The following is a 25,511-nucleotide window of genomic DNA, read 5'->3' as shown; positions in this document are numbered from 1 at the left end:
CAAACTATTGCCTATTGTTCTGCGCTTTAGGACAATTGTGGGGGGATACAAGAAAAACATCACAAATCATTGTGGGGTAATGGGGGTGGGGGGGGGGGGGCTCATTTGGGTCTGATTTGATTTGGTTCAATGGACCTCCACATGGGGGCGACCTGCTCCTGCCATCTCCAGACCATTTTGTTTTCACAAAAAAAAAGAAAAAAGAAAGAAAGAAAGAAAGAAGGAAATACATAAATATTTCCTTTATGGGGTCTGTTTCAAAAATCCAGAGCACTGCTCAGGAGAGAGAGAGAGAGAGAGGGGGGGGGGGGGTGGTGGAAGGGAAAAGAAGAGCAGAGAGAGAGAGAGAGAGCGGAGAGTGGCGTCGGACAGCAGAAAAACTATGAGAGGAGTGAGAGGAGAGCAACAAGAACAGCTCGCTGAAACTGCAACACTCCCATCAGCTGTTTGTCAACCCTTTGCATCGCCATGGATACAATATCCCAGAGGTTCCTCTGAGGGGCAAACGTGAGGGGACGTGAGTCAAGAGAGAGAGAAAAAAGAGAAACGCAATAAACTTTGGCAGCAGTGAGGAAGGAGTGAGTGAGTGAGGGTGTGTGCGTGTGTGTGTGCGCGTGTGCGTGTGTGTGTGTGTGTGTGTGTACGTATGTGCGCGCGTGTGTGCGTGCATGCTTGTGTTTGTGTGTGAGTGTATTGTGTCTGAAAGAGAAGGAAAGCAGAGAGAGAGAAGGTGGAGGTGAGGTGGAGGCGTAGGCACCCCTCTCTCACGGAGAAGAGAGAGAACGAGCGAGGGAAGAGCAGAAGAAGGCGGGAGGGAGCGAAGGGGAGCAAAACCACAGAGCTGAGGAAGAGGAAGGTGAAGAGGCAGCCGTGTTTTGGACATGGGGCTGTGTGCAGTTCTCCTCATCTGTCTTTCCCAGGCAGAGCTGGGAAGTATCTGGGTACAGGGGCAAACAGGTAACACACACACACACACACACACACACACAAACTGTGGGAATATACACTGTTGCAATGCTTTTTTTCTACCCTCTTGAGCTAATTTGAACACCTGAGAGAGAAGAGACATGCAGGAGTTAAGCACAGAACTGCTTCTAATCATCTGTTGGAGTTCTGGGACAGCAGAGACTAATGCATGACCTGGATTCTTGGGCACATTTTTTTAACTCATCATCATCCATGCTAAAGCAAAGAAGAAGAAAAAAGTTTGCCAGAATGGCTTTAATGTGTGTGTGTGTGTGTGTGTGTGTGTGTGTGTGTGTGTGTGTGTGTGTGTGTGTGTGTGTGTGTGTGTGTGTGTGTGTGTGTGTGTGTGTGTGTGTGTGTGTGTGTGTGTGTGTGTGTGTGTGTGTGTGTGTGTGTACAATGTGCAAGCCTGCCTGTATGCACTTGCCATAGTTTTCAGCAGAATTTTCAGAAGAACATTTTAATTTGCTATTAATCGCAGGGGCAGTGTGTGTGTGTGTGTGTGTGTGCACACGCGCGTGCGTGCCGAGTTAGCAGCTTTACAGGTCCTCAGACATTTCTCTCTCTGACACAGATGAGGCTGATGAAAGACTGTAGATGATTGGATTGCTAAGGTCTTCACAATGCAAAAAAATACTCATCTTGTTCTGCCTTTCATTTGTTTACATAAAGAGAAATAAATCAGCTGACGTTCTCCAAGTGTAATAAATTGTGATGTTTATTATCATGCAAATAGTTGAGGATTGTGTTCAGAGGAGCACTAAGTTTTGCTGTCACTTCAGCAGTTATTTTGTGGCACACCGTGAACACGATAAATGTCAAATCATGTCGATTTGTAAAGGGTCTCTACTTGTTCTCTCATCACTTCATCTTAACAGACTCACTGTGTGTGTGTGTGTGTGTGTGTGTGTGTGTGTGTGTGTGTGTGTGTGTGTGTGTGTGTGTGTGTATTTTGGTTCTCCTTGGAGATGTAATATTTTTAGCTAGCCCTCGTTCTTGTGGTGCCGCTCTTCTCTGACAATCAGCGCTGCTCTAGTTTCTCTGGCCTCTCCTGTGGTCTCCGCTCCTCTGATCAGAGGCCTGAGCTCTGCAGAGGAATAACCCAGCTTGTACAGTAGAAGGGCCCCCTCCGAGGGCCACAGACCATATACCCAGCATACAGAAATTGATTTGCTCTTGATTGATCTTGATTTGATTTTTACAACAGGATGTCTGCCTCCATCTCCAACTCCAAATGGCGTTTGGATCCAGGGCTTCTTGTGTAGAGTCACCACCACCTTAACATGGCCAAGACTTTGGGCTTATCTTTCAGTCAATGTGTTTTGCGTTGTAGTCAGAGCTTTGATGAAGATCTGTGTAACGTTGAATATCGAAATGGAAAGTTTTTAATTGAATTTTGATCACTTACAGTATGTGGCACCTTAACTTTGATCCTAACCATCAAAATGCTCGATGATGAACTCATTGTAAAGCTACTTGACTATGATATAAGTTCAAATATTGTGATCATCTTTATGTGTTGCTTCTGTACTCTGTGGTTGAGGAACTGGAACAATAATCCAGTCACTCTCATTGTATGGCAGAACCGCTTTATTCACAATCATTTGTATAAATTGGTACACAGACGGCATCAATCCTGCTCATCTGGAGCAGTTAAAGGGATATTTCACTTTCAAAACAAATTTGGTTCATTTAATCGTCTACTCACGCTTTTGTGAACATCCCAGACAGTTTTTAAGTTGCTTGATTCAGTGTTTAGATATTTGATATTTATTGTATCAGACATGCCCCCTTCCTATACAAACCCATTAACCCAGAAACTTCAAACTCCATTTTAACCATAATAGATTCATCAAGAACAACTGACCCGTTCTTGGTTCTGGTGACTCATATCGCCCTCCTAATACGTGAGGGGCCATGTTTTTTCAATTACTTTTTTCATTGATTTAAAAGAAAAAGATTTGGAAAATGAAACATTTTAATACAATAACAAATGTTAAATAAATAAATGAAAAAAGTAATCGAAAAAACATGGCCCCCTCACGTATTAGGAGGGCGATATGAGTCACAAGAACCAAGGACGGGTGGGTGTTCTTGATGAATCTATCATGGTTAAAATGGAGTTTGAAGTTACAATGGGTTTGTATAGGAAGGGAGCGTGTCTGTCCGGGGTGTTCACAAAAGGCAGAGTAAAATGACCCAATTTAAAAAAAAAGTTAAATATCCCTTTAAGGGTTAAGTGTCTTGCTCAAGGACACATCGACACTAACACAAGTGGAGGTGGGGATCAAACAGGGAAACTTCCGTTTCCAGTGCGGCCGCTCTTTCTCCTGAGCCCTTTCCTATGTGCTAAATTTAATATTGAGACCTGTTGCACCCTACAATAACCCATTAAGGCTTGAGGTTCCGATTCTACAAAATGTCTTCAAACAGATTTCTGAGAAACTTGTTTTTATATCAGTGGTTCTCAAACTTTTTTCGCTGCCTACCCCCATCTGAAAATATTTAGTTCCAGGGACCCCCCAGAAGCAGGGACCCCCCAGAAGCAAATATTCGCTTTGAACAAGGCACGATTTTTCAAAAATAGCAGATCTACAAGCTCATAGAGCGGCACCGAGTGCCGCACTATGAGCTTGTAGATCTGTTATTTCTGAATAGCCAAAGTACAAAATAATGGTTTAAGCGGTTACACAGATGCGTTCCCGGTTTTAATGGGATAAGTGAATAGAAGCGCTACTTTCAGTTCCTCGCTCAAAGAGTACAGAAGCAGCAGATATAGATTGACACGATACTTGTACGTACATTATAGCACAGGTGGAAACCACCTGTGCTATAAGGGCGGATTCAGACTGGGTCCGATTCCTTCGAACCGTTCCCGAGTACGATTGGCCTCTACCAGCTGGCCAGCATTCACATTGGCCAAAATGATTCCGTACTCGAGTACACGTCATGCAACAGTAATGGTAAATATGTGCCTCATGGGGGCGCTGTTGACTATGGGGCTTTGGGACATAGAGAATATCATTCACAGAAGAAGAGTCACTTGTCAGAGTGAATAATAAAGTTTGACTGTGTTCCTGACGTTGTCTTGAGTTATAATAATAACAGAACAACAATACACAACCAAAGCAGTGTGTGCATTGGTCTTTGAAACCTCAAAATGTAACGTCGTCTCTCGCGTCTTTGTTATTATCAATAAGATAGTCACATCACTGATGCATCCTTGGTATTTTAGCAATGACGTCACGGACTAATCCTTGGTATATTTATCCTTATATATACGTTCGCCACACATGTGTTTTTTGTTTATTATTTTTCACGGCTCGCGCTACTCAAACACTTGTGGGATTATTATTTCTTGTCAACATTCAAGTAGAACTATGAGAAGGTATAACCCAGCTAAAATAATGCGTCATTATAAAAATATATAAATGATATATGATTAGCAGTCCACTTCCTTCTCTTGGTACAGATGGATTCACACTGCCGCGTTCCGTTCCTGAGTCCGCAGCAATCGGACCCGAGACTACCTCCCCAGGTGGTTTCGGGTACGGTACGGTGATGCGTTACGGGGAACGGTACGCTACGTTCACACTACCACAACATCTGCCATGTGGTCCGGGGTGCGCACCCAGGACCATAGTCTGAATCCGCCCTAAGTTCAACCGAGATAAATTCTGTATCTCGGCTCCTGAGTACTTTTTTTTTTTCATTGAAAAAGTCTGGCAGTCTACTGTAGAAAATAAAGAAATAATTCTGGCAGCCAATGTGTTAAACACTACTACTACTTCTGTAAATCCAACCGTTACCTAAACTTCCAAATCAGTCTGTTCTCCCATTTCTTTATGTTTTGATTTCTATTTCATTTTGGGACCTTCCTTATCAGTGCAGCTGGCTGTGTTTGTAATTGCCTGCTATGGTTACCACTGTCTCTTTGGGTGCAGGGTGCCAAAATGGGTAACTTCCCTTCCATAAGCTGTTTTTAACATAGTTTCTGAATTAAAGCCAGTACAAATCCACTGTCCATGCTACACTGGCAGTCACACAGATGAATGCATCCTGTCACGACCTTTGGGAGTCACGACTATTCTACTAATATTAGTGTTCGCTGGGAAACTGCAAATGCTCAACTAATCCACTAATCCTCGTATTGACATTGCCATGAGGCAATGGCCAAGACCTTGTTTGTATCCTGAGACTCTCTCTTAACTTTGGACCGTACATCAACATCATGGTAGAGAGAACAAAAGGCGCTCTCTTCAGTTTAAGAGAGTGTCTCATTGTGGAGGAAGTACATGTGGGCCTGCTGTGCTCTTTTGCTGGGATTATGGTTCATGCGACCTCGACTTTACTCCCCCAGACTTTAGTGGTGCTTTGTACATTCGCCGAGGTCACCTTACCCCTGCTTGACTCTTAATACATGAGTGCAATTCCTGCAGAGGGTTGTCCATGAACCCAACAGGAGGTGCTTTTAGAAAAAAAGAAGATTTTTCACCCATGGGCCAGATACAATGGAAAACTGAACACACTGAAAGACCATCAGCTGTTGTCTCGATGGAAGAACGTGGGCCTCGTTCGTTCCTGTCTAGTCTTTATCTCATGCTGGCGCCGGTCCATTACAGGTTGCTCTCAAACTGCAGCCTCGTTCCTTTCCTTGACGACACTCATAAATGTTTTTTAATACACTGTAGAATCCGAGAGTGCCGGCCGTGTTCAAGAGAAAGGCAGAAAAATCTGGATTTCAAACCTTCTGAATGCACTCCTAGAGCAGTGTTTCCCAAACAGTGGGTCGGGACCCATTTTTGGGTCACTGGCCCATTTTGATGGGTCGCGAGAAAATATCCCTTTTTTTTTGTAATTATCTGTAAATTAAAAACAAAAGGAGGGTCCCTGTCTAAATGATTGACAGTTAGGATTAAGGATCAGTTATTAGTTATTAAATTAGTTACTTTATTTTATAAATTGGGGTCTCAGACATACAAATCGTATAAAATGGGGGTTAGTGGCATAATGCATGTAAAATGGTGGTCCTCGAAATTAAAAAGGTTGAGAATCACTGTCCTACAGACACAAAGTCCACCGGGAGGGGAGAGAGAAAGAAGGGGGGGGGGTGCGATGGATGAATGAATGCAATTAACACATCTACTGCATGCATGTTGCTCAAAATGCTTGGCCTAGTTTGGCTCTTCCTGTGTGAATCCCACACCCACTAGATGGGTTGCTGCAATGCAGACACTTGCAAAGGAGCAGAAAAGGGTGGACACAGCTGCTGTGCTTCATGCCTCCAAATGTTATGATGTGGTCACCAGAGTTTAAATCCCCATTGAAGAAGAAGCAAGGCACCAGCGCTGCCGTGGTTACTGGGCTCATCTTCTGTGTCAGATCCATGAGTAAAGCATGCTGCTAACATTGCCAGGGTTTGTGGGTCTGTCCGCCATGCAGCTCAACGGGTACCGCAAGGCAGGGGTCCCCCACCCTGTGGTCTGGCAGGGCCCCCCAACCCTGTGGTAACATTACTAAGGATGAGAGTTCACCCACACTTATGGTGGATGCACTCCTGGCACTGCAAGGAGTGCATCCACTCCATGCTGGATTCCTCTGCGAGGAAGTAGCCAATAGAGTGGAAGCTATCTGTGCCAGCTATGGGACGGTAGCTCAACAGTAGCCAACGAATCGAGTACAAGCTGCTATCCGTCCCGCTAATGGGACGGCATCTATGGATGGCAAACAACAGCTGCACGTAGGACACAGCACCGTACAGAGCGACACAGCACCGTTGTTGCGTAGTTTAGAGGTACAGATCATAGTACCCGCGCACTTTTATGTGAAAATGCGGGCCTGCTACGCAAAATGCGTGCATGTTGGCAGGTGAATTCATAGCCAAATATTTTTCCAGAACACTTTATAAATTACAAGCCTTTTCAGGACTGGAAAACAGTATTCTTAACCTTAAAATAGGCTAGTATAGCCATTGTATTATTACTCACTGCTACAGTGCGGTTATATATTGGAACATCAAACTTTAACTTGGTCTCTGCCAGTAGTAAGTCATGTTTTTGTTTTGTTTGTTTGTTTGTTTAGTGGACTGCTTTTTTCTGTTGCTGTTGGTAGTCATGGCTGCCAGTTCCCACCTGATGTCGTGTGGGAGTTCCGACTGCTTCAGACCGTACTGAATAACAGCTTGCATAACATCTTCAGACTAGGACTTATGTCTAAGATGTACAGGCGATAGGTACAGATGATACGATCTCCTGCCATGCAACAGCACGTCCTATACGTCCTATACGCCTTTGCCCTAGGGTTCAATCTCAGAAATGATTCAAATATTTTCATTTAAAAAACATTTCTAAAGCTGCTGCACAAATGATGTGTTGTGAGCCATGTCTGCTCACCTGATTCGGATGCTATCAATGCATAGAATGGGAGATTATCACGTTCTATCAGACCATTGAATGGGCGAAGTAGGCGACCTACCGGCTACCCCGCGATTTATCAGACCATTCATTGGGCGTAATCAGGAGCTACTGACCTACCGACGGAGATGAATTAAATAGTTTACTTTCGGTTTTGGTTTTGTTTGTTTCGGTTTCGGACCATGACGGAGGCGCGCAGTCTCAGGCGAGGTGGAGCCCCGCGACGGGCCACCGAAGGAGCTAAGGCGACTGAGTTGCCGCCCGGAGCGGTGCGACCCTCGCCTGTGCCTACTCAGCGCCGTTCGAGTTATGTACCGATACGCACAGAATCGTAAATATTGTTGTGGGGACTGCTCCGCCTCCGTCGGTAGGTCAGTAGCTCCTGATTACGCCCAATGAATGGTCTGACAAATCGCGGGGTAGACGGTAGCTCGCCTACTTCGCCCATTCAATGGTCTGATAAAACGTGATAATCTCCCATTCAATGCATTGATAGCATTCGAAGCCGGTGGTCTGCTACTCTTGAACAACTAGAGGTTCGAGCCGCTACGAGGCCCTCACATTGCCGAGCCGGCCAATATGTCTGAGTCATGTTGGGGGCTTTGTCAGAGTACCGATTCTACCCATCTGTCTGTGTTGTTTTTGTGCCCATATATGGCGATGTCTGTTTCTGTCTGTCTACCTGTGTCCCTTTTATGCCCATATGTGGAGACATCTGTATCTGTCAGTCCTTGTCCCTTTTATGCCCAAATATGGAGATCCCTGATGTCATCAGTATATGCCCATTTATTGGAATACCCATATATGGGCATATTGGTTGGATCGGCGGTTCTGGACAACTGGATATCCGAACTACTCGACTGCGGGCACCTCACTCCCTCGAGTCCTTGCCGCTGCACATGCCGGGTTGGAAGTCGGTCGGTCTAGTATCTGTGGCTTTGGACAACCTTTGGACAATCTAGTATCTGTGGCTTTGGACAACCGGATCTCTGTATCTGTCAGCCCTTGTCCCTTTTATGCCCATATATGGAGATTGCTGATTTGTTTGCTGCTGATGCCATTATGACATATTTGGGCGTAGCTGCATTGGGAACTCCTTATATGGTTATGGCTGTGTCAGAGAGACGTCAGAGGTCCACCTGCATTGGCCAATCTACATGCTCATGTTGAAACCATGTGTACAGCTGCACTTAAAGTACAAAAAAATGTGTTTAGTTCAATGGTTCTCAAACTATTTGGGCCAGGGTTTGCAAGATTAACTCCATACGCAGATAGACACACAGGCCCTGTTATAGACAGCTAGGCTCTTGCAGAGCCACACCGTTAAAAAGTTGATGCCCCTGCTTTTGAGGCCCATGCAGTCCTGGCCCAGCACCCCCCAGACTCACAGGGACCTGTGCCATAGAGCCTCTCCTCTGTTTGTGACATTTTTGAGGTCCATTTGGCATTTACACACAGGATGTGAGGTACAGTAACTATCCACTGTGCTACTCTGGGTATTTTTGTGCAATTCATTTTGGCATAAAATGGCACTTGGGCAGCGAACCAGACATCTCTATGTTCAGAGCACACTCTTTGCATTTGCTCTATGCTGTTATCCTCTTGCCAAGGCAAAGGTGCAGCACAACGGATATTTGTAACAGCAAATGGTAATACCGCAGTTTGCAAGCTACAGTACTTGCTATTCCCCACTATTACATGATTTGAGCTTTTTGAATGTTTCTGTTTTGCTCCAATGAAACAAACCATGGTAATTTCTGTACAACTGTTCACTTTCGCTGTGCACATAATAATCACACCTTGGCTAACTACTGATGCTTTAACTAGAAAGAATGCGAGCACACAGCACAGACTCCAGTCACAAAAACAACATGAAAAAATGTGCCCGGTGCACGGCTCCAAAACTACATCATAAGAAAAATAATAGTCAGCAGCACTCACGTTCAGTCCATTCAGGTACTTGACATTTTATTACGGAAATAGGCAATCGTGACAAAAACGGACGACAAACGGTGATGATTACGCTGAGGAAGGTATTGTAGCCGAAACACGTCTGTTTTCGTCATGATTGCCTATTTCCTTAATTAAAAGGACATGTAACTATTGATGCTTCACATGCCCAATGATGTGTACGTTAACAATGGGCACATTTCTGTCCACCTGACAATTCACTGTCTCCACCTTCACCCCTCCTATGCATCATATCTCTCTTCTTCACTTCCTCCTCTCTATCCTGCCTGAAACCTCCTCAGCTGTTTAGTGGTGATGAGCTTGAGCCAAATTGACCCAATTAGCACTCAGTTATTCTGAAGCTGTGGAAATAGCTTCCACTGCACCGTAAGTAAACGCAACTCCTCATTAGAAAACCATGTCCCCTGTGTGTCATTCTCTCTCAATTCTTTCTCTTGTCCCATTTTTCCTCTCAGTTTGTCTAGTGTATCACTCTCCCTCTCTATCTATCTCTCTCTCCATTTTACTCCCTCCTCACTTCCCGTTCTATTCTTCTCCAGTTTCTAGAAAACTCACTTGATTTATTCTGTGACTTGCGTGGGAGTGTACCCCTACCAGAGCTCGACTCAGGCCTGTAAATTTGAGAGGAACTTGACCTGAATCTGGAAAGACAAAATAGTGTCCAAAAACTCTCCAGCCACTCTCAAGTGCCAAAATAGTAAATCACTTTCTAGTGATACATTTTTCGCAATAGTAACTCTCAGCAATCACTCAAACCCAAACAATTGAATAACAAATGTATCATAACCTTACCCGAGTGGATCTGGCCCCATCACGTTCCTTTGGGTCCCATCAGGTTGGGTTTAAAGGTCACACCGTTAGTAGTCAAGACCTTCCAGCACATTAAATATAACTACTCGGAAAATATAGACGTTATTACCAGGGTTCGATTTGTAAAACAAAACATGTTTTAACCACTTAAGCCCTGTCTACTTCTTCTTCGAAACTAGGCTAAGCACACAATCCAATCTGCTATTTTCGCTATTTTTGAAATAAGTCTTTTGGACACTTTTGGACAAATTCTGAGAATTTAACCCCCCCCCCCCCCCCCTCCCCAAACAAATCAAACCCTGGTTATTTCCTTTCTGGTGAGGGATTGTGGCTGAGTTCCACTCTCTCTCCAATCCCCTGGTGGATTTTGAAAACCACACTCAATGTCCCTGACATACGATGTTCATGACAGGGTCGTTGGTTTAACAGCAGCCAAAGTTATAGAACCACAGCCGCCACAAAATGGTGACAGCAAACTGGATTTGTTCCCTGAACACATCATTGCTTCCTCATCCAGGGAGAAAACAGAGACCTTTCACCCTGTTAACGATCATAACAATGTCTGCTGATCTAGCAACTCGGTACACGTGGTTGAATGGAAATGTGCATATGAGGGTGAGTCACACATCAGTGAAAACAGAAATGCATTCCTTCTCGAGCATAGTGAATATGAAAACAAAGACATCAGTCTGTGATGTGTTGAGCAGATGGCGTTAAAAACCAGACAATTGCAGGTGGGAGAAAACTGACGCACACGCACGCACGCACACACACACACACACACACACACACACACACACACACGCGCACACACACACACACACACACACACGCACACACACTTATGCATTGCTCTGCAACTGAAGGTCAGGGATGCCAAAGGAAGTTCAAAGCATCTTACAGACACAATTAATAGGCTAACACTTCCAGGCTAAAATGTTCAGCCAAAACACACATGACACATTCCATTCTTATTCTTCCCTGGGATCTAGTGCAGCCGATCAGTATAAATAAACCAAAAGAAAAGACCAATCATGGAAATGCTTTATGGCAGATGTAAATGTGCTGATGTGTGTCTTTCATGGGTCTGCTGTTTTTTTTTCCTGTCCTTGAGATATTGCATTTGGGTTGCTAAACATAGACTTGATCAACTGCGTAAGAAAATTGTCTTCTAATGATCCAGATGATTGTAAGCAGTGAGGACCAGATGGAGCCACAGGGGGATGGAAGCAAAATGTATCGCTTTGTGGTTACATGTTGTAACTTCCCAACCGATGTGGGTTGAGAAAATTCAGCATTTCAACCAGCATTTTGTTAAGCTTTCTTGGAGCAACGTCTTTACAATTTAGTGTGTTTTTACTATACTTTAGAAAAATAAGAAATGCTACTGAAGACAACACAGTATGTTCTTCTGTAACATTGCATTTGCTGTTCGGTGATCTGAACTAACATTACATGACTACGCCAACTAAAAAACACAGGAATGACACCTGTATGCTGCATACAGTTCAACATAGCGCTCCACCGAGGTTGGGGTGTCTTCATGTTGTGATGTTCCTTCACAACCACCATACCCTTAACGCTCTTGTCTCGTTTCAGATGAACAGAGCAGGATAGGCCTACGAACAGACGGGGCTCCGCCAGGGTTGCACAGAGCCCGAAGGGACCAGCAGACACCACCTAAACACGGCCAGAGACGGGTAGACCGCAGCACCAATGGCGAAGGGGTTGCCGTCGATACGCTTCCAGACAACCTGACCCGCGTGGTGGTGAGAGCTCACAGCAATCTCTAAGCATAACCACCACTGTCTAAAATGTGATGACAATTTAAAGCTGTGGAATGCTCTGTAGGCACTTTAGTGGTATATACTGTAGGTCTGTTGAACCATCAATCCGTCATTTACTAGCTATCTTCCTTAATCAATTAGTAAGCCAAAGCCAGTATATCTTCCCCTAGAAGAGAGCAATTTACTACCTCACATTTTTCTATTTCAGCCGTCATCCCCTAACCCTCTGAAAATGTTCACCTCCACACTGGGAAATCATTACAGTAACGACTTCAGGGCCAAATAAGGTCATAGTTTCAATGTTCTACATTGCTGAAGTGAGGCTTGTTGAATTAGAACATTCCAGGAAACTTTCCCTTTAGGTTCCCACCACACAGCCCTGAACATAAAGCAGAGGTCATCGTTATAGTGATAATTGGATCACGCAGACAGGTGGATTGTTTGTTTTGTGTGACTTTCCATGCGTTGTGTGTCCGTGTACAATTTAAAAAATAATGACATTTGTACACTGTCAGAGTTAAATTAGTTAAACAGACAAATGTACAGTTTGTGTGTGTGTACTGTGGGTGTGTAAATGATGAGGCTTTGTTTGTGTTATTTACTGTACCAGACGCCTCCTTCACTTGAAACAGCCAGAGTAAAATTTCCACCAAATAAATTGTGTTTCACTTCATCTCCTAACTCCCCCCACGGTGCAAATTGGAAACAGACTGCGGCCTCGTCCTGCCAACTTACAGTGTTTGTTTAAGTGTGGCTTTGTGTGTGCATGTGTGTGCATGCATGTGCATGTCTGTGCGTGCGTGCGTGCGTGCATGTTTGTGAATGACTCACTTGGCGTCGGACAGAATAATGTGAATTGCCCTGTGCTGTTTGCCGCTGGTGTCTGATCCCAATTTGTGAATCCCTCCACCTCTCCCCCATTGGGGATCTTCTCCCAACAAATCAATCAGAGACGCTTCAGCTATTGGAAAAAAGTGCAAGGGTCTATTCCCCTCTCTTCACCTAGAAGAGACACCCCCCTCCCCCGTTCCATATCACAACCCCGCCCCCAGAAACACATGCAGGCCGGTGTTGTGGAGCCGAGATAGGATAGAAAGTGGGTCATTGGCTGTATATGGAGCAGTTGGAGAGGCAGCGAGAACACTGCATTTAACTGCTCCACTTTCTCAGCCCACACCTAAACCCCAGCACCATTGCTCTCTGTCACCTTCAAGCGCACTGTGCATTAATAATGGCATCAAGATCGCAGATCCGTTGTTAAGACGTCACGCCGGCACAACGGAGCGCAGAGGCATCGTGTGCCGTGCGTAAACAGCTCCACCCAGCTGGTATGCGCTGTGGAGCATACAGTCAATGAAGTCCCCAATGTCATGTTGTGTCACCAATATTGTCCTGCTGTCTCCCTCTCCTGGTGGAGAGGGGTCATTGCAACAATGTCCGATATAAAGACGATGGCGCATCTAATGTCCAATCCGGTGCGCTGTGTGCTTCAAATAACTTTATTGACATTGTCAACTAATAGATGTCCTCCTAACCGACACCATGGTTGAAATGTATCAATGGAAGAGTAGGGAGACCGCCTCCAACCACTGCAGATATAAAGATAGATATATTGTACGAACATCCTCTACCATACAGATTTGATAATGTATCATTTATTTTATTCATTAAATGAAGTACTGGATTGCAGCTGAATCATGGCTATCACAAAGACATCACCCAATCATGCTAGGATTATACTGTAGGTTAATAGGCTGACCAAAAAAATGCATTGAAGCCACTAATGAAATGCAACAGATATTGCTGAAGTGAACTGAACCGCACCTAAAAACATCAGCACAAACTATGCTGTAGCCTGTAGTGCTGTAGGTCAACTTCTGCCCTAACGAGCAGTGGTGGAAAGTAACTAAGTACATGTACTTGAGGTATTTTTTACTTTACTTGAGTATTTCCAATTTTCAATACTTTTACTTATTAGAAAACACTCATCAACCACTTCAGATTTTCATACATTTCAGACATTCTGCGTAATGAGAACTTTTTGTACTTTAAGTACGTTTTGATACCAATACTTCTGTACTTTTTCTCAAGTTAATTTTGAATACCTAGACTTTTACTTTTTTACAGAGAATTCCTACATACTACGTAATTGGAATTGATACTTCTACTTAAAGTAAAACATCTCACTAAAATGTCTTCCACCACTGCCCTGCCTAACGAGTGCCCTCTGTCTGACAGGAGGACACTAAGGAGTACTACAGATGGCAGAGTTTTGGTCCAACGGACAGACGAACAGAGGACTTGTGGGTAGACCTGAGCACCCTGCAGCACGGCCAAGTCAGAATCCACGTCATACTGTCCAACAACCACCGCCAGGCAGCGGTGAGATGAGCACACACACACACACACACACACAACCCCACAGGTTTACAAATTGTTGGCCATTAGGGGGCGCCTAGTCTTGCGTGGCCTCCCAGACTGTTGCCTCCCACAATTTTCAAATGCTTCTGGTCATACAGTCTGGAGCATTGAAGCTCTGTTGATGAGAAGGGGGAAAGAAGATGCCTCCCCCACTTCCGTTTCGTCTTCACAGTTGCGCAAATGTATACTAATATAATATATATCCAAGCATAATAACTTGCTGCTTAGCAGAAATTGAAATAAAAAAATGTAATGAAAAGATATTTTTAAATATATTTTCGTGAACGGAAATGACAAACAGATGCCAGCTTCCTGCCTCGGATTTGGGGAGGTGTAGATCCAGACTCTATGTAGCATTTGGAGGTTGTGGAATAGTTGTCTGGCTACGCGAGACTAGGGGGCGCCCGGGGGTTCAAAGGGAAAGGAGAGGAAAATGAGCAAGTGCGCGCACACACACACACACACACACACACACACACACACACACACACACACACACACACACACACACACACACACACACACACACACACACACACACACACACACACACACACACACACACACACACACACACACACACACACACACACACACACACACCTCCCTTATAGGCTTAATTTATACTTTGTCATATGACAGTGGTGCTGCTATACCTGGATATGCCTGACTGGCATGGACACTGTAGCACAACAGTAGTATGAATTAGGCTCAAAATGTTCTTGAGTACTACTGTACACGTCTATTCACACTGTAGATATCCTGTTTATTGGCACAAAGAGCGATATTGTACACGCTATGCATCATGCAGTCTGTATCTGTATTACGTTCTGGCCTTGTTCTGCCCATATTTTTGCTTAAACATACAACTTGTTCACCCATCTCCTTGATTCTACTGTTGTACAGACTGTATGTACTGTATGTATCACATCCCTGGCGGCTGTATTGAGCCGGGTTCCCCTCGGGGGTCGATTATACTTTCTTTTTTCTCTTCCTTTGTAGCGGGTGGCACTTTCATTTGATTTCCCTTTCTATGGACACTACCTGAGACAAATCACCATAGCAACTGGTGGTAAGCATAACCTATATTTCTATTAATGCAACAGGCCATATTTGAACAAACCGTGTTGCCCAATCAGGACACAACAGCTAAATGAGACTTGATAATGACAAACACTGGTTGATGAAAAATGTATATATTCCCTAACACAAAGATTATAACAGATTTGGACATCGTAATTTGGACACTGATTTTGCCCTTATTTGGAGCATTTATGAATCAAGTAATAATGAGTCACTATATCAATCCTCCTGATGCACAGTGGACAACTAATATTAATTGATTACATTGAATATGATTGGCACAGTATGACATCAAAATCCTCCTAGGATCCTTACAGCAGATTGTGAGAGTGATGTGCTTTGCTAGGTTATAAAACTACTCATTCTGCTGTGCAAATGCAGCTTATCAATCAACTACAAGATATCCAAGCTTATTTTAGTCACCTGTAGCTGGGAATCTTCACATTCATAACTTTGATGTGATCACTTTTACTTCAAATAGGTTCTGAAGATGCATATAACACATAGTATTGATTATAAAATATAGTATTTCACACCTAGCGTCCCTATTTTGGGCACGTCAAAATAAGCAAACATTCAGCACAAGTACTGTAGGCGAACATTTGCAGAAATAGCCGTTCTACAAGCTCACAACGTCTATTTTGGCTATTTTTTGCTAAGTGATTTGGGGTCGAAGGAAAGGAGGTGACCAAGTATAGACCCCTGGGGGACCCTGGTCAACAACTTAGTGAACGTACATATAAAGGGTTTAAGTAGTTATCTTTCTCTCATCACCACTGTGACAAGGTGCGTTAATCTCACCTGAATGGCAGAATTCCAGGATTTTGACATTGATATCAAGAGTCTGAACGATTCCCTGAGGTATCATTTCCTGAAGTCCACAGATCACTTCCCAGCAGGCTCACATCCAGCTGAAATGAAATGAAAGTGAGAAATGATTAGTGTCTGGAACAACAACATGGGTTCATAACTGCTCAACTGGTCCAGGTGTTTTATGAATCTTCTTGCTGCAATGCCAGACATAACAGTGGCATTGAAACAGAAAAAAGTCAAGACTTATTTTTTGCTACCAGGTGTGATTTTGACATTTTGAACCTTTGATCCTGACCTCTCTTAGGGTTCATCTTCACGGGGGAGATTACCCATCGCATGCTGACTGCTACACAGTACATTGCTCCTCTCATGGCTAACTTTGATCCCAGCTTCTCCAAAAACTCAACAGTGAGGTACATGGACAATGGTGAGTGGTTCCTTCTCCGTGGGAATGGATGATACTTTTGGGTTAGGGGTGTTGCTTTTTTTCTCCCACTTTTTTCCCCAATTTGTATGATCAATTGTCACACAAATAAATAATAGTGATTAATTATTTAATAGTGTTTTTCCATTGAACATTGGAACATACATTGGCTTTTAGGCTTTTTAAACAAAAATTGCACGGATATGACAACAAATCCTATATTCAAATTGGCTAATGAGAGGGCCGGCCGGCCGGCCGGCCGGCGGACCATGTCACTCTGACTCATAACCTTCAATGCATGAGGGTAGCAAGCCGCTTCTTATCACCTAACAGGGGGAGTTTCCCCGGTTGGACGTAGCGTGTGGAAGGAACACGTTATTCCAACCAGTTCCTTTCCCCTCCATCGGGCGCCCCGGCTGACCAGGGGGAGGCAGTATAGAGACCAGGATTACTGCATGTTTTTGTGAGGGTACATACCCTAGGGGACACAGGGAGAACATGCAAACTCCACACGAAGCTTAGTCTTTAGTGGTCATGTGCATATATGGGACCGACCGACTTCAACAGCCTGTCTGACAGCTACAGAGATCTCCATATATGGGCATGAAAGGGACAGACACGGGTAGACTAGACAGACAGATACAGAGATCTACATATATGAGCACAAAAGGGACACAGACAGACAGGTACAACGGGTACTCTGACAAAGACCCTGAAACTATGACTTAGACATATTGGTCGTATAGCCTCTATAACTTAAATATTCAAAGAAATGACTGACAATGACCCATGCCAGTAATCAAATGAAGTACTAAAACAAAATAGGCCATATTTAATATTTTTATACTCAAAATGTGTTGATAAATAAATAATACAAAGAGTGGAAATAGTCGATCTACAATCTCACAACACATCACATCAAGACGTGTTGTGTCTAACAACACAACATATAAGCTTATAGATCTGCTACTTCCACTGCTTCGGAAAATAATATTTTGTTTCAACATGGAAACATTGACTGTGATTATGAAAAATAATTGTGATTGTCTGCAATAATTACGATTAGGCAATTATGTAATAATTGTTCGACTTCTGTCTGTGTCCTATTTTCTCAGGTAATCTGTTTGTGGTACAATGGGACAAGGTGCGATTGCAGGGCAGGGAGGCCGAAGGACCATTTACATTCCAGGCTGCCCTACATAGCAATGGGACCATTGTTTTCAACTACAGAATTGTGAGTTCAGATCAACTTAATTGTCATTCGAACAAATGAGACCACTTTCAACTGGAAAACATTTCCCTCAGGGTCATGGCTTTGTACAAACACCAAACAAACAGTGCCAGGTATCATCTCATAGCTATGGCCTGAAGTATAATCTTACATAAATAGCAGCCTACACGGCTGTCGATTGACTCCAAAACTTTATGTTCCATTTTAGACGGAAAAGGAGTCTATATTCAGGTGATATTGCTCAGTCATGTTCAAACAACCGTTCTGACAGGTACCGTTACCAGTGGAGAAGATCAACTCCACTGAGCATCCAGTGAAGGTGGGACTGTCCGATGCCTTCATGGCCCTCATCCCTTCCTCACAGTCTTCAGGTCAGTTCTCTAAAGCACTGGTTCTCAAGGTAAGGTCCAGGGACCCACAGGGGTCAATGAGGGGCTCCAGGGAGTCCCTAGCAAAACGAGTAACAGTTTAAACCCTATCTTATTCTTCTGTAGCTACAAGCTCACAAAGTGTCACATGCTATTTTGGATTTTTTTTGACAAACTGACAAATCTCCTCTTTTGTGCCAGGGTCCCTGGCACAATTTATTTTTGATTTAATATTTTTAAATGGGGGTCCGTGGCCAAATGAATTTCAATTTGTGGATATTTGACATGAAAATATTTGAGAACCACTGCTCTACAGGCTCATTTATGCTCACTTTTTGTACACAAATAAATATGTCTGTTTCAAACGATGCAACCGTCACTGCGCACATACTGTGCTTCCATGCCTCCTTTATGTAGGCATGAATGTTCAGCAATATATCCACTAGAGGGCAGTTCAGAGTCAAAGGTTTTCTGACAACAAACATGTTGATGGTCGAGTAGGTTGTAATATTGTATCTGTTCTGTAATAACTCAATGTCCCTGTGAGTGGGTGAAGTGACATCATATACCAACTAGCATAGTCTTGCTTCAAGTGATCGTGTAGCTACACTGCCCATCAACTTTCTGTGCTCCATTTCATCTGTATCCGTAAGCTTTGAGCATAAAGGAGCCATAAACCGACATACCTTTGATCTTTTTGTTGAATGAGAAAACGTAAACCATTTATGTATCTGCAAACGTTTTATTATAATTAATAATTACCCTGTGGGCCGCACTGTGTGCCAGCCAGGGTGTTGTAATCACTCCTGTCTGTGTGCCTGTGAACAAAATAACTGAAAATCCAATGACCCAAACGTTTGGGTTGAAAAGGTCAAACCTCAAGGTCCCGATCAAGGTCATGGTCAAAATTGAGAATGGATGGGCAGATTTTCATGAAACCTGCTGGGAATCATCAGTAGGCTAGCTGCCCAGAGTCAACGTTAGGGTTGACAAGGTTGGAGGTCATGGTCAATCAATCAAGAATTACATAATCAGTCATCCCGGACAAAAAACATCCTCGCCAGTTCATAATAGAGGGAATGGGAGGTGGAGATGTTGGTGCAGGCAGGATTTGCACTCCTCGGTGTATTGATATTGTAATAAGCCCACCACAAAATTCCAAACCTGGCAGAAGAGAATCTTTACCTAGAGGAACAGCATAGCCACACAAAACGTATCAACCATATAAACGTTTCTGTTGACAGATGCAAGACGTCGTACTATCTATGAGTATCATCGTGTTGAGATCGACACGACAAGGATCGGTAACAGATCTGCCTTCGAGTTCACACCACTGCCCAGTACGTATGTCCATATAGTGACCACTCACACGATACATAACTAGACAATTTCACTTTATCCTTTACCAGTACAGATAACCTATTGCTGCTTCTTTTAGCTTGTCTTCAACACACAACTTGTGATCTCTGCCTAACATCCAACTTGACACAAGGCTGTGGCTGGTGCAACACGCTTCAACGGTAGGTTCTCAATTTCTCATGATGTGTGAAATTATGTGCGTCTGGCTATTGACCAGCTTCTTAATGAGTGGCTTTTTTGCTCTCATCCCTTTCCTCTGGCGGTGCAGATGCTCTGATGGAATTGATCGGCGTAGACAGGAGTGGCTTGATTATAACTGCCCTGAAGAGGTGAAGTACCCTATCATCAGAGCAGAGTGTGCAACAGTTTGTCTAAATATTCACTATCTTTAGAGCTAAATGTCTTTGTTTTCCCCCCTTTTGTTTCTGGCAGGCAAAGGGCACGTGTGAGGACTACACCCAGGCAGGACCTGAGGGATCTATAGGGCCATTCAACTACTCTTCCCCAGGTCCAACACCATCCTCTGTCTTCGAGGACCACCCTGTCACTGAGGGTAAGACAGAGGATTTTTTTTACATAATCACAATAAAAAAAAAATTGCGTGGCTTTGTAGAAGGCTTCCCGTCTATAAGACTATAAGGCTGATTGTGGGTACTGTATGTGGATGTGGTGTGTGACCAGCGCCAAATCGCTTGTGCTGATTAACAATAGGTGACCTTTTTCATACCTTTTTCTTTTATTTTAACTTGAATGTTATAAAGGAAGTCAATGGGGCTAGGATCATATCAATAATACATATCAATTTGGGGGTCCTTGACATGAAAAAGTTTGAGAACCACTGATGTAGGCTAACGGTGATTTCGCTCTCTCTTAGACTTACAGACAGGACCTCCAAATCCCAACGGGAGAAGTGAGAACACAGCCATCATAGCAGGCGTGGTGGCTGCCCTGGTTCTGCTTGTAGCTTTGACCCTCCTGGCTGTCTACTACATTAACACACACCCCACGGTTGCTCCACCATTCTACCTCATGCAGGTGAAAATCAGAACTCTCTCTCTACAGATAGACCACTGTATTCTGTTCTTCAGCAATGTTCTACATCTAAAGCCAAATAGACATACATAAATGCCAGTGTCAACTTCCCACCCACACACACACACACACACACAGACAGACAGACAGACAATCCTTTTAACCCATTTAGACCGGGAAATAATCTGTGTCATTTTGGCTATTCAAAAATAGCAGATCTACAAGCTCATAGCACAGCACTCGTGAACTTGTAGATCTGCTATTTTTGTAAAACATTTGAAAATGTATGCAAATCTTTGAATAAATATATCTTTAAACTTAAATCTTTGCTTATGGGGGTCCCTGGAACAATATGTTTTGAGATGGGGGTCTGTGGCTAAATACATATAATTTTGGGGGTCCTTGACATGAAAAAGTTTGAGCACCACTAATATAGTTTTTTTCAGAGAACTGTTTGTCATTTGTAGAATCGGTCTCAGGTCTTAATGGTTAATCTTAATAATCAATCTAGCATCCCTATTTTGTATATGTATGTACATGTATGTACTAGGGGTGATTGTAAATAGCTTGACTTATACTGACCTCTCCTCATATCAGAATGGCGTCTCGTCTGTCTCGTCTGTCTCTTCTTCCACAGCGACGCACCAATAACTACTGGCCATCTATGAAGTTCCGCAACCAGGGCTGTCACTCAAGTTATGCAGAGGTCGAGCTGGGGGGTCATGAAAAGGAGGGTTTCATCGAAGCCGAGCAGTGCTGCTAAGGGGGCTGGACTTCCACGGCACAGATGACACGAAAGGGTACCATCTTGAGGACTGGAAAGGGATTACAAAGTGACAAAACATGGAAGCTGAGGGCAAGGCATAATTAGGACAAAGAATGCCCTTTACTCCAAACTTGGTGGCTGGACAATGTCTACTGTAACTGCTCTTGTAGCTTGTTTCTCTCTTTCTCTCGCTCTTTACCATCACGTAACTCTCCATGTCATCCAGCGGGATTGAGGTCAGGGCCTTAGGGAGGCCCAGGAGGAAGCTGACTATACACCCCATGTGGGATTGTTCAGAGCAATTGTTTGTACCGGTCCACAGCCTACCACGGCATGGGAAGGTCAGGGAATGACGATAACTAGCCTTCATACTGCAAACCAATGTACAGTTCAACTTAAACAATGTGTTTGTTTTTGTTTGTTTCATGAATGAATTGTTTTATGAAATGTCTTAAAGTGAGCAATGATTGTTTTATAAAATGCTATAGCTTTGACATGCTATAACGGATATTCAACTATATAACAGATAGGAATTATAAAGATTATCAGAAACTTTTCTCAGAGAACCAGGAATATTTGTTTTGATGAATTTTAGAACCATTGTTGATCATTTCTGTTCAAACGTCCTCCAATAAAAACTTGTGGTCAGTTTTTATATATACACACATAGTACATATTTGGTATACTTTTATATAACAAAGTTCAAAACACAACACACAGTCTGGCGATTTTGATCAGGGCCTTCATGTTCCATGTTTTTGATTAGTCAGGTACAGTCAGGTCTAAAATGGCTGCCAATGAAACCAGCTACATGGTCTATCGCCAGAAATTGTCTTTCACTTTTCCTTGGATGGAAAACATTGTTCAAGTATAGCTGGGTCTGTAGGGGATACTCTCGGATCAGGTATTCTTTCTAGACCGTTCAGAAGACATCAAATAGCTGATTTCATAATTGATAAACTAGCAATTGAATCTATGAAAGGGCCTGACAGCAATATTATTGCCCCATATTTACTAGTTTTTCTTTACTGGATGTATCATACCACTTGTCAGCCAGCTAAACTAGCACACCTTTCTTATTCAGGCTTTCTTGAGTGAGACAGTAGGGAGAGGGCTGAGAAGGACACAGTAGGAGCTCTGGCACAATTCAGTTCTAGATCAAGAGGACACTTGTTGCTCTCAAGAGTCAAGACACAAATCTTATATGGAACCTGAAAAGCTCCATAGTCTTAAACTTTTCCCAATATATGTGGAATCTGGAATATGTGGATTATTTTGAGCAATGAGGATGACGTTTAGATGTAAAAGGTCAATGGTCATTTTAAACACACAAACCCTAGTGTGCACCTATTCTGAGCATATTATATTAGGTGGACGGACATTTGGCAAAAATAGGCAGACATTCAACGAAAATAATAGATCTACAAGCTCATGTGTCACAACGCGATACATTGTGAGCTTGTGGATTTGCTATATTTGTTATTTGACTTACAACAAAGTATACAGGGCTAAACTGGTTAAAAATGTCTGTTTGGATCTACATGGCCAAATATCTTAAAGCCTCCACTGATTAAAGTTACAAGCAGGAGCTCTCAGTCAAGAGAGGAGATTGGTTTCATCTAATTCACTGATATATAATTGGGTATGATCTGCATAGACAATAGCAAAATATATATGGTTAATAGGTCCAAGCACAGCAGCACCTTGTAGAACTGTGTCTTGTGCTCATGCAGGATTCATAATTAAAGCGTACAAACTGAAATATAGGACTTCATCCAGCTTAATGAAGTTCCTGCATTGTTCCTGCAATGGAGCAATTATTTTTTATTTCTTGTCCACCTTTGAAGTTATATCATGGCAAGGTAAGTACACAACCCAGACCTCTAACAAAGTGGTCTTGCCCTTTAAGTACATTTAAACAGGTTGACTAGTCTGGATAACAAAGGTGTAAATGTATCAGGTTTTGTAATTGTTTCTAGGATTGACTATGTTTGAGGGTGGGTGCCAGTTGAGGGCAAGAAGGTAATTAATTTGATGAATATCCACTGCTGTCTAATTTCAACTATCTCTAATGAAAACTTGTTAATTGTGAATGAGTGCTTGTTTTCAACAGATTCTTTATGCATTTTTAATACTTGGCCTACTGCACATAACATATGGGGTGCCTGAAAAACAGTTTGGGTTTTGATTTCTAATCAAGACCCCTTTTACTGGCTTCCTCAAGTACCAACAAAGGTATCCCCATGAACATAAAATGCTAAACAGTAAACACCATGACACCCTTAAACCAATGTGCTGTCTTGTCTATGATCATAAGAAATACGTGCTATAAAATTGTCCATCAACAGTCAACACCAATGTAAAACAAGTCTTGTATTAAGAATTAATTAATATACAAGTTGGATAGTAGACCCTTTTTGGCAGCCATATTTCCATGAAATAATAGCACAAACACAGGTGTTACTAATGATACCAACTAATTAATGTTGGTGTTCCTGTCATATCATGAGTTCAATCAGTGTCAGCTGCTATTTGCATGTTGTTGGGCTCTGGCAGCTACACTAAATTGAATGGAGACAGTAAATGATCAATAAACCTGTGAGTGTGAACATAACTATTTATGTGAATAAATAAATACAGTATGGCTGCTGTGAAATGGTGAATGTGGACTCCTAAACATTAGGTCTCTGCAGTGGTGGAAAGTAACTGTACTCATGTATATACAAGCACAATTTTGAGGTATTTTTTTTAACTTTACTGGAGTATTTCCAATTTTCAATACTTTTACTTCTATTCCACCAAATCTCAGAGGCAAATATTGTAATTTTACTCCTCTACAATTATTTGAAAACTTTAGTTTAGTTACTTTGTAGATTTAAATTATTACAAAACATAGAGTAACCACTTCAGCCCTATATACATTTCGGGATTTTTATATATTTTATACATTTGAAAACTTGTGAAATGGGACATTCTGCATAATGAGTAGTAGTACTTTACTTTTGCGACATTAAGCACATTTTGATACCAATACTTTTGTACTTTTACTCAAGTAAATTTTGAATTCCGGACTTTTACTTGTAACCGAGTAAGTAGTAGTTTTCCACCACTGGGTCTCACTCTGTATGTCATCAAAATCTGTTGACGAACTGACTCCACTCCTCCCAACCCAGTCATATTAATACTCACATTCATGATTCTTCGAGACACCGGCTGAAGCTGAGGAGGAGGAGTAAACTTAATTATCACTCTTTCAAACGCACGCATTTTGTAGTTCACACATCCAACCTGGAAATCGTTACAGACCACTTCTTGCTAACAACAGCCCCTCCTGACCCGAACTCTGAATTTTTACGTGAATTTTCAGAGTTTTTGACGATAATGCTATTAGCCTTAGCAGAACTGCGTTTCCCCAAGCTCCGTTCCGTCAGCAACTATAGGACATCCGGTTTTGGAGCTAGCAACTATAAGGTTTCCGGTTGCCTTCAAAATAAGATCACGGATGTGTAATGTTTTTTAAAAGACACAAATGTATTCTAAAAATACATTTATGATGTACGTCTTTTAAATGGTGCATACTAGAACACTTCTAATTGCCAATTTTATTTTTATAGACACAAATGTATTTTAAAAATACATTTACTTTAACTGGATATTCATTTGTGTTTGTTACATATGTATTGTTTTTGAACTGTTTGTCCATTATTGTAATAATGCTGCCTCTAGGCCAGGTCACTCTTGGAAAATTATCATGATATAATATTGTTTATTGCAGAAGCAAATAAACAGTGAAAAAAGTAACAACAAAATATGCTACAAATAATAATAGTAGATCAGTGCAGGTGCGATTAAAAGTGTGTGTGTGTGTGTGTGTGTGTGTGTGTGTGTGTGTGTGTGTGTGTGTGCAGTGATGCTATGCTCATTTGAGAAGTGGTTGCTCTCTATTTTAATGACGTGACGCGCACGTCGCTTAACACCTACAGTACAGGTCACACAATGGACAATTGATATGCATATAGGCTAATTCGTATGTTAATGTACCTGGCGTGAGTCGGGAGCCTTTGTAA

At 42.6% G+C, this 25,511-nt stretch overlaps 1 protein-coding gene across 1 annotated transcript; it reads left to right on the top strand.

Annotated features, from left to right (window-relative positions):
- The first annotated feature begins 346 nt into the window (after positions 1-346).
- Positions 347-22,107, top strand: LOC311060717 (plexin domain-containing protein 1-like). The gene is made up of 13 exons (XM_084079018.1): positions 347-957; positions 11,760-11,929; positions 14,186-14,329; positions 15,371-15,440; positions 16,569-16,691; positions 17,804-17,922; positions 18,191-18,290; positions 19,532-19,627; positions 19,726-19,807; positions 19,915-19,975; positions 20,079-20,199; positions 20,521-20,681; positions 21,316-22,107. Exons 1-13 carry the CDS (start codon positions 882-884, stop codon positions 21,439-21,441), a joined length of 1,449 nt encoding a protein of 482 aa, XP_083935144.1. The 5' UTR covers positions 347-881; the 3' UTR covers positions 21,442-22,107.
- Positions 22,108-25,511: the final 3,404 nt, after the last annotated feature.

Source organism: Gymnoscopelus microlampas, assembly GCF_963454915.1.
Source record: "Gymnoscopelus microlampas genome assembly, chromosome: 14".
NCBI classification, from domain to species: Eukaryota; Metazoa; Chordata; class Actinopteri; order Myctophiformes; family Myctophidae; genus Gymnoscopelus; species Gymnoscopelus microlampas.
This window is presented reverse-complemented; position numbering and strand designations above follow the sequence as displayed.

What these genes read in the sequence shown, in the direction of transcription:
- LOC311060717 (XM_084079018.1), top strand. Translation starts at nt 882, where the DNA reads ATGGGGCTGTGTGCAGTTCTCCTCATCTGTCTTTCCCAGGCAGAGCTG. An exon ending in AATCACCATAGCAACTGGTG is followed by an intron (nt 15,441 to 16,568) that starts GTAAGCATAACC and finishes GACCTCTCTTAG; the next exon opens with GGTTCATCTTCACGGGGGAG. An exon ending in GGACCACCCTGTCACTGAGG is followed by an intron (nt 20,200 to 20,520) that starts GTAAGACAGAGG and finishes GCTCTCTCTTAG; the next exon opens with ACTTACAGACAGGACCTCCA.